The following is a 10,733-nucleotide window of genomic DNA, read 5'->3' on the forward strand; positions in this document are numbered from 1 at the left end:
TACATGTACATGTATTTGCTTACACCGGTCGTATCTAAAACCGATCGCAGATTCTAGATCTGAAGTCAATAAATTAAAAGATAGAACATTTCACTCATTTTGCCAAGTATTGTTACATCTAGCCAAAATGCATGATCAATTATTTTGTAATTCTATCAAAACTGAAAATATAAATGCAAAATAACGATAACAATGTAATGATACTTCATTACACTATCAGTTTTAAGAAGTTTTAATTAAGCTGCCTTCCAAATATCGAAATACATCGAGACTCTACATTGATGTATCGATAATCGTTGTATCTACATAAAATAAGTTTTTTTAACATTTCTATTTAAAGGGTTTAAAGACCATATTGAACAACGGACATTTGCAGACTAAAAAAATATCTGACAGAATGCCAAAGTGTATATGATCAGATTATTTCCAAGGTATCTATTATAATATCTTTCGTTTTAAAAAAAAAAATGCGTGTGTCTGTGATTGAACCATACAATGGATAGAACCCATGACTTCTGATAGCCGGTCCCGCGTATTCCAGTCAAGCTTCGCTCAATCAGTTCCGGCACACATTCTTATACCGGGCATTTTTCTTCATTGACACCGTATAGCAACAATGGCCAGCGACACAGCACTTAGAGAAGGTAGGTCATTGTGACATATAATCTAGGTTTCTGAATAATGCATTTTTACTGTTCCATGATTTCTTTAAAAATGTTGCAGGTCTTATAGATTGTCAAAAATTAATTTAATATTAATCATAGTACATTTCTGTGTGCGACTGTTTTTATATTGAGTACACCCGGCCTAGTCTGGACTTTGCACCACCTGTCCACTGGCTGTGGACAACCTGTACTAGGCTATACACATGTAGCTAGTGTCAGTTACCACATATTAGACCTAATAGTCTAATGATAGCGAACTACCAATAGTCGGTTCATTTACCTGCAATCATAGACAATACAATTCACTACCTTTCTTGACAAAAATAATCCGACTTTCATTTTCGGTACAGTATGTAAAGGGGAGTAACTCTTATACAGTGTATGGTTAGTTTTATAGTTAGAGAAAAAAATGTGTTTGAATACTTGTCCATACAGAGCATCTGTTTGTAAATGACTCCTGCATTTATATGTACTTTTGTACCTACAAGACACCTAAAATGTACATATATATACTATACTATATATATAGTACAAATATACTGTCGCTTTCTTTTCAGGATATTGACAACTGACTATATAAACAACTACATTTTGTACCTGTAAAGGAAATATATCTTCAAAGGACACCTACATTGTATCTATAAATGACATCTATATATAAAGGACATCTGTCTATAAAGGACACATGTATATACATGTAAAGGACACCTGTATATAAAGAATTCTGTCTATAAAGGACACATGTCTATACAGTATCTGTAACAGGGTACCTGCCTTTAAGGAGTTAAGGAACTCCTGTCTATAAAGAACGCATGTCTATAAAAGACACCTGTCTCTAAAGAACATATGTCTACAAAAGGACACCTGTCTATAAAGGGGGCACCTGTCTATAAAGGACACCTGTCTATAAGGTACACCTGTCTTTAAGGGACACCTGTCTATAAAGAATACCTGTCTTTAAATGACACTTGTTTATAAAGGGCACCTATCTATACAGACCACCTACAGGATACCTGCCTATAGAGAATTATATTTAATCAAATTATAAAGAGCAATGTTGACATAATAGAAACATGTCTACAAATAACACATGTTTATACCCATTTTTTGCTACATATACATTTTACAAAATCAATTTAGAATATTAAATGACCGACGTGAACTTGAGATGAAGATGTAGTCATTTTGTTGCATTGTTTTTCAGGTGTGCGGCAGCACCTCGCCTCCTGGATAAGGAAATTAGATTGTGGTGGGGACATCGAAAAACAACATTTCTTTAAATCCAAATTCATCCAGTCGCTGAAAACCTCTCCTGTAGCCATAGAAACAGACAAGGCAAATGAACAGCATTATGAAGTTCCAACAGAATTTTTCATTACGGTAATTAAATCAGCACCTTTTCTTAACGAAAAATATAAAAAATACATTCAGTACATTTTTTATAACAAGATGAATATCTTTTTTATTTTCATCATTTACAACATGTTTTATACATTCTATATATGCATTATATATATTGATTATCAGACTCTGTTTAAATGCTTCAGTAAAATTAATAAAGAATTCTAATTTAGATACATGTATGTATTTAGGTTTACTCAAAACTTCTCAAAATAACAATTTTTTTAATGTTTTCTTTGTGAAACTTTAGACAGATATTGCCACAGATTAATGCCAAAGAACTTAAAACATATTTTAGCAAATTGATAGGATACTTAGATTTTATTAATTTAGTGAAATGAATTATAAAATTATTTTTGTTTGATGTGTTTAGTCACTCGGACCACGACTGAAATACAGTGCATGTCTTTGGGATGCTGGAACCAAAAATTTGGAGGAAGGTAGCAAGGAATTTCTTATACATTTTTTACTTTGAAACTCGTTAACTTGAAATTAGATAATTCAAATTATCCAGGTCCTGTTTAATTTTGAGTAATTGTTGGTCCCTAGTATTCACTATATACTGAAAACTTATCCTGTTCACCCCTGAAGACATAAATAGACTCTTCCAAATCAAAGACTAGCTCAGTCCATTGTGAAATTTTAGGAGTGAATGAGAAAATTGTCCAATCCTCTCGAAAATCCAAACACTTGCTGTGTCCCCGGCCTAAAAACCTTACAATGATGGTGACACCTTGTCTTGCTGCATTTCAGAACGGATCCAAAAACAAGATGGCTGACAGTCAGCCACCTTGGGCTTTGACACTTGAAGTTTGTACTGAAAGAATTTTTCTGAAATATTTCAGATGTAGGTTCTCATGCATTGGTGCCTAGTTATGCGCACTGTATTTTGAGACTGTTCCAGAATCAAGATGGCCAAGCAGAAGCCATCTTGGGTTTTGACAGTTGAAGTTAGTAAGCACTAATTCTCAGTAAATACAAAAGGGAACTCTTATCAAATTTCATATACAGGTTCCTCTTTGTGCCTAGTTTAAAATTTACATTTTGAGATCGATACAAAGATGTACAAGATGGCTGACTTGTAACCTTCTTGGATTTTGACAGATAAGTTGAAAAAAGTAAAAGCAGAGAAAAGATTCCTCTTTACTTCGACAAACATAGATCATTCAATGGTAGGTGCCTTGTTAATATGTACATGAGCTCTTTTTCTGTTTCAGCTGAGAATAATTCACTTAAAATCTACTGTGAACGAGCACGCCTAGAAGATGGACATACAGTAATGGTATGGACAAAGAGTTAAACTTTGTTAACTGATAATGCAAAGTTTGACTTTAAATTGAGGTCAAGCTTTGAATTATCAAAGTATTATATTTACTAAAAAAAATAAATATCTTAAAATAGAATTTAAGAAAATAAAAACTCATGACATTGTGCAAAAATAGAAAAATTTTGTCAGGATTAAAAAATATTTTTAAATTGAACATAATTTTAGAACTTTCATTTTTGTTACATTGTATAAAGGGAAGCAACTCTTAAGATCACTTAGATTGTGAATTTTGACAGAAGTACAGTCATGTAGTAAGAAAAAAAAAATGAATTCATCTTAAAGAAAATAATTAGAAAATAAATAACCTCTTCTGAAGTGTATTTTTTTTCTCAAAGATGTATTTTCAAAATATGTATATGGTCATGGTAGAATTGAGCTACACATGTACTGTACCATCCTCTATACACCAGGGGTTACTTTCACTGACGTTATATCCACCCTGGAATATAGTAATAAAACTGAGACGGTTCAGAAGAAAAAATCTGACTTATCACAGGCTTCAAAGCCACACAGTCAATCACATTGTAGTGTTATATAATTCTTTTGATGTACATCAAAGGACTAAATTACCTGTTCTGTTCTGTTGCCTCCAGTTTTACTATGATATAGTCCAGGGGTGGATACAACGACTGTAATAGTAACCTCTGGAGTATCGAGGATGGGAATCTACATGTGTATGCATGTATAGAAGTTCTATTTTGGCACAAAAAATAAAACTTCCATGCTGTAGGTGTAACACGAAAAAATGGAATATATCCTCAGATATCAATAACTAATCAATGTGTTTCTTGTAGGATCTCGGATGTGGATGGGGTTCGCTTGGTCTTTATGTTCTGGAAAAAATACCCCAAGTGTCAAGTCACATGTGTCTCAAACTCCAACACCCAGCGTCTTCATATCGAAAGTGAGGCTGAGCGACGAGGCGTGTCTGACCGACTCGAATGCATCACAGCAGACGCAAGGTCATTCACCACCGGAAAAAGATATGATCGTATCATGTCCATCGAAATGTTTGAAGTGAGTATCTATCTATCAGTATATACTAAGACTTATTCTTTACTCATTCACCCCTGAAATTCCAAAATGGAATATCCCAGCCTTTGAATTAGAAGAATCTGAAATCGTGTTCAGGGGTGAATGAGTTAAAACTTCAATTCATATTTTTATGATATCCAGAATCTTTGAAATTGTTCTTACATGGTACAATATGTTGGTAGAAAATTGAGATCATTTCCACACATCTATTTATTTGACACTTTGCAGTTATTATTAGAACAAAATAATGGCAAAACTGTAGAGATGAGACAAATTACATTTATTTCTTGGGATAAGATGGTACAACTTGTAATTTTAATTTCTTTTTAAATTCCTTTGAAAGGACAAAATCAAATTTAACTTTTTCAATTATTGTATCACGCATAAATGTAAAAATTTCCATGACCAAGTCAATGTCTATACCCTCTTGTCTTACCAACAAAATATTGAAGATAGAGTCTCTACAAATGTAACTGACTACTTTAAATTGTTTTTTTTTCAATATTTTCCTCATGGTTTAATGTCCAAACAGCAATATAATATTAAATTACGTAAGTCTCGATGGATTTTGTTGTTACATGTATGTTTACCTTACATTAAAGATGAAAACTAATTAATTGAATATCTCTTTTCAGCACATGAAGAACTACGAAATTCTGATGCAGAGGGTTTCAACCTGGCTCAAACCATCAGGACTGCTGTTTATTCAGATCCTTTGTCATATCAGACATCCTTATTCTTTTGACACCAAACCAGGCTCCGACACCGAATGGATGGCTAAAAATTTCTTCAGCGGAGGAACTATGCCCTCTTCAGACCTCTTCCTCTACTTTCAGGTGATTCTATATTGATTTTATTTCTCAGTGAATTAGAGGGATACCCAGTTTGGGACTATGGGTTATTAATGGAATCAATTTAGACAGAAAATTTACCTGGGGGGTGGGAGTAAGGGGGGGGGGGGTGTTCAGGTATTTTTCAGATGGGGCACTTATTTGGTCTAATATGGTAAATGTGATGAAATGATGAAATGGAAATGGCCCATTTGATACATTTATGGCCCTTAAGGGTTGTTTACCAAAGTGTAATATTTCTTGAGGGCTTCCAAGTCAGTGTCGTTTTATGCTATGTCCCTCATTGTTGTACAATAAGTAGGGGAGATAACTCTGTGTTAAAGATGGGCTGTCACCTTGATACAACATTTTATTTCCCTACCATGTAATGTGTTTCAACTTATCACTGCAGACACTGTTATAAACATGAGGTATACATTGTAATAAGAATATTTATATCAGACTCACTGAATCATTTAAGTTTAAATGTGAATATATAAGGTACAAAGTAAACCAACTCTCTCTTATGTCAAATATTCTATCTGTACTGTTAATGATTAATTAATTAATTAATTATAATTTTATGATATGTATATCATATTCCCACTCTAATATATCAGAGTTCCTTCTTTTCATTTCATTCTGTCTGTACATTCGACAGAGTGAAATGAAGGGAGGTAATTCGGAATGATTAAAATGTGCATATCCTAGGCAATCCACAAGCACACAATCTTGCATAAGTTCTCATCTTTCTTAACGTAGAAAATAATGATAGAACTACATATACATCTGCCCTCCAAAAGTCTGTTACACATGCAGTTTTACAAATATACATCAAGTATAGTAATATGTTAATCTTTTTAATTCAGGCATCAGTGTATATTATTGATCAACTTATTAACTTCTCTAACTCATTGATGGGTTTTTTTGGAAGTTTTCTTAGAGATGAATTGTCAGGAAATTTTAACATTTGTAACAGAACTTTTGGAGGGTAGTGTATGTTCATGTTCTTAGATTTACTTGATAGGTAAGATATGTATAAGTAAGGCAGTTTGGTTATTTACATACGCAATAAACTCCTTAAAATAGAAAGATGAATAAAGATAGTTTATATATCGTGTGATCTTTGTTGTTTCCAGAAAGATGTGTGTCTTATTGACCAGTGGCTATGGAACGGTCAGCACTACTCTAAGACCCTTGAGGCCTGGCTGACCAAACTTGACCAGAACATTGACAAAGTGAAGTCCATATTTGAGTCTGTGTACGGACAGGAGTCTGGACAACAGCTATTTAACTGGAGACTCTTCTATATCTTCTGTTCGGAAGTGTTTGGTTACAGCGGTGGTAATCAGTGGCACGTCGCACATTACCTGTTCAGGCGCCAGGCAAAAAGTTCTCTTTAAAAACAAAACGGACAAACTTAGAACAAATATATATTCTGTATTTGCATATTACAGAGTTATCTGCCCTTGCAGGTGAATATATTGATTGTGATGTCAGGTGTTTGCAAGTGTAAACATCATACTTTTAAGAGAAAACAACATGAATTGGGCTCACAAAATATTGAAGTAGCAATCAATACCTACCGGCAAGGGAGCTAACTCTGTATTAATGTATGCAAAGACGGAATAGGTTATAATTTATTCAATTTTATCACAAATTACCATATTTAACCCAATAAAAGCCCAGGGCAGTTAAGATAATTGAACCAGATGTGGCAGTAATTCATTTGCAAAAAAAAAGATGCAGAAACCTAGACGGTTTTGATAGTTTCAGTTTGAATATAAGTCAATGAAAGTGAAATCGAGGACCTAAAACAGGGAGGAATGCTTTTAGGAGCTTAACTGGTCAGATACAGTATTCCAATACATTTTAAGCTGCTTCAAATCCATTTTTCTTAAGTAGCCATATATGTACATATCCTGTTGGTATCATTTGAGATACTACTGACACCAAAAGATTTCTGTAGGAAGATAAAAAGCTTTGAATAAACAGGTGATCTCATTGTAATTAAAAGTTCTATGCAAATATTACATTTACATTTACATGTAATTCAAATCTTGACTTCAACATCACATTCATTATTTATCCAGACAGATGTCTTTAAAAAAAAAAAAAAAAACAATTAGGTCGGTATTATATAGGGCAATAAAAGGGCATAAATGAATCAAAATCATTTTGTTTCGTTTTAGACACCAGACAAAAAAGTCAATTAAAATCTGACTTTCAAATTAACTGGCCAACTGCATGGTATTACTTGTGTTAGAAGTTATTGTGATAAATCTAAATATTATCTAAACCATGGCATTAACAAGGTTATCACCAGTATCTTGCCATGCAAAAGTCTGCTTCAGACCAAAATGGTCGACTGAATGGATTGTGCAGTATTATTTTGCTTCCCTTAGTCTCACTTTACTTTACTTTAAGGGTTAAACGTACCTTCATGAATAATATAACTTTGTTTACGGGTACGAGTTTAAGTCCCACTCCATCGACATTACTGATATAGTGAAATGAAGAGAAGTAACTCTCATAGATCAGATTGAGTAATAACATTTTATGTAATAACTTTGAAACAACTCCAATCCATTATCAAAAAAGATATGGTGGATTAAATAACCTAATATATTCTACATTCTCAGTTATCAATGTATTTCCCTTTTCACTCTGTCTCTATATTACATACATATTGAATAAAAACAAGGGGAGTGACTCTATATAAATACCTCAAGTAAATTACTAGCCCCTGAATATTTATATCACACAGTTATTAAACGTTCTGGGTTTGTTCTGTCTGTTGATTGATATTAGTTGTTTCCATAGTAATGTTTTGAGACATGACCTTGGAAACCTAACAAGGTCAGCTATCATTATTGCAGCTGTCAAACAAACAAAACACAGAACAAACTCCTAAGGAAATTTTGGATAATTTTGTGGATGTTGTTTTTGATATCATGATGTTATATATAATGATTTGGATGATGATGCTATTTTAAGGTTGATGACACATTGCTGTTACAGTGAATTGTTATATGTTTTTTTTTGTGATATTTTACTCGAATCCAGTCATTGATTACATATTGAATTATATTTATATATAATTGTTTTAATTTTGTAATGAAATCAGCAGTAACATAATCATGATCCGATAATAAAATAGTCATTACAAATTTACGTTAATAGTTTTCTTATTTTATTTCACTCATGTCAAAATGTCAAAATTTGGGCTCTATTGTTCAAATGTGGTAAGTCTAACTACAGCGTTATAATATAAAATTATAAAACCATTGGAAATATTTTGTGAAAACTTAATACAGTAGTGATAAAAATGGAAGAAACATAAATATTTGTTTGACTTTGACAATCTACATTGCTTACTAAGGGCAGAGGCATAGATGATTTAATAATTTTTAAATCTCTGCTAAAGTTAACAATTTTGCACCGAAAAAACTGCAATTATGTAAAAATTAAAAAGTACACAATTGACGTAAGAAAAGTATGTAACACAAATGGATGGATTTGGTATTGAAATAATGCAATAATGTAACAACTTAGGACGGGGGCCGGCCGGGTTACCCTACTGTCACTTTCTGCTTAGTTAAGCCGATTTTGTTTCGTTAACTAATTATAACTAGCTATGCTATTTGTTTATATGAATGACGTTATCCTTCATTCATGGCAATCTGATTAAAATGCAGATCCATATAACCACTACGTTCAATAGAGGATCTGACAACATCCCGTAAGGGGCCATGTTCGGATGACCTTTTTGCCACGTATACTTCAGATCAGATTCTCTACATTGTTATTCTCGACATATACATTGTTATGCTCTCAATGACTATTTGCACGAAAATATTCGACAGCTTTTTCTATCTCGTCCACAGTCAACATTCTGGCAGCAGCAATTTGATTGGCCAATTCCAAAGGTCACCAGAACGTGACCCCGAATGGGATGTTGTCAGATCCTCTTATCAACTTCGTGATAATAAGGATCTGTATTTTAATCAGATTTCATTCATGGCTACAGAGGAACAATAAGGTAGAGATTTTCAGCAATTTCTTGTGAACACCTAACAGGCCTAAGGGACCTAATATTGGGTCTGTAGCAACCCAAGATGAAGGGCTACCAAGGTTGTTCAATTTCCATAACCACTGTAAGTGGTCACAAAGGAAAACATATATTTAAACGACTTCTTGACAATTACTAAAATGTCCAGAAAGCCGATAATGAGCTTGAAACACGCTCTGACTAGGCGCTGCCACGTATGTTCAATTGAATGACCTAAAGAAGCGATAATGGGTTTGATGCTGGGATGACGAGCTAGCTACTGAATCTTAAATGACATTCGTCTAAGGTCACAGAGGTCAAATAGGCTAAAACAAAATTTGAAACGACTTCTGATTGGCCTTAATGCCTGATATTGGGCCTATGACATGCTGAGATGAAGGGCTACTTTTGTTAAATCAATAACAAGGATTTGCATTGTGTTGCGATGTGTGAATGTCGTCATATTTTGGGAGGATGCGGTATATTAGTGTTGTGTTTACTTCTAATAGTGGAGTAAGTGTTAACTCATCACTGGCGCATTCTGCCGAACTCGCCCACCCCAGTCGGTAACACTATGTTAAACAGGAGTACACTCCGATTAAAATTCAAACTCTTTGTTTAATTAGTAGTATGTCCATCAACCTAATCAACTCAACCTTAATCAAATATAATTGGCCATACATGTAGGACACTATACTGCACGTAGGCAGTAGAGAAACATTAATGATTTTCTCAAAGTAGTTGTATTTTATATATATTTACTCAGCAGATTTATTTACTCTACATCAGTAGTACTCAAAAGGATTTTATTAACTTAAATACACAAGGTGGGGTTTTTTCAATAATATTTTTGTAAAGCATTTCTTTCTGGTATCTTGGTAAATTGCATGACAAATAAGAATAAAATGATATTTATCCTCGATATCACGATTAGGTTCACAAAACTACACACACTCACGTCATTCTATATCTAAATAACGTCCGTATTAAATACAAGTTTATGTGACACTGTTATAATTTGTGTTTTTGGGAGATACTTGCCAACTAAATCTTTGTAAAACAACTTGAATTCGATATAAATGACCACAATGGATTTCGAAGAATTTTTTTTGACATAGATGATACGTGAAAGCTATGTAATTAAATAGCTCTTTGTGTGAGTGTGACCGCGCTAAGAAGCGAGGTTATTCGATAGGAGAAAACGTCGCGCGTTGGACGGGCGCATATTGAGAGCGGGTGGAGTATTAGGAGAGGTATCCTGGTTACTGCTTGGGAGAAGTGCCGCTATTAGGTGTTGAGAAGAGTAAAATGGGCAGGGGGGTTCGAGCTCGCCGATGTAAGAGAGAGATTTAGTGTACTTCCATCCTGTAGGGGGAGGACCGAGAGAGTTGTGGTGAGTGATGTAGTTGTTTTATCTAGTGACT

At 33.8% G+C, this 10,733-nt stretch overlaps 1 protein-coding gene across 1 annotated transcript; it reads left to right on the plus strand.

Annotated features, from left to right (window-relative positions):
- Nucleotides 1–541: 541 nt before the first annotated feature.
- LOC138313307 (uncharacterized) lies at nucleotides 542–8,432 on the plus strand. The gene is given in 8 exon segments (XM_069253805.1): nucleotides 542–644; nucleotides 1,870–2,045; nucleotides 2,440–2,506; nucleotides 3,284–3,348; nucleotides 4,188–4,232; nucleotides 4,234–4,410; nucleotides 5,064–5,264; nucleotides 6,398–8,432. Coding segments are annotated over 8 exon segments (1,023 nt in total). The 5' UTR covers nucleotides 542–616; the 3' UTR covers nucleotides 6,662–8,432.
- The last annotated feature ends 2,301 nt before the right edge of the window (nucleotides 8,433–10,733 follow it).

This window comes from Argopecten irradians, unplaced genomic scaffold (genome assembly GCF_041381155.1).
Source record: "Argopecten irradians isolate NY unplaced genomic scaffold, Ai_NY scaffold_0645, whole genome shotgun sequence".
NCBI classification, from domain to species: domain Eukaryota; kingdom Metazoa; phylum Mollusca; class Bivalvia; order Pectinida; family Pectinidae; genus Argopecten; species Argopecten irradians.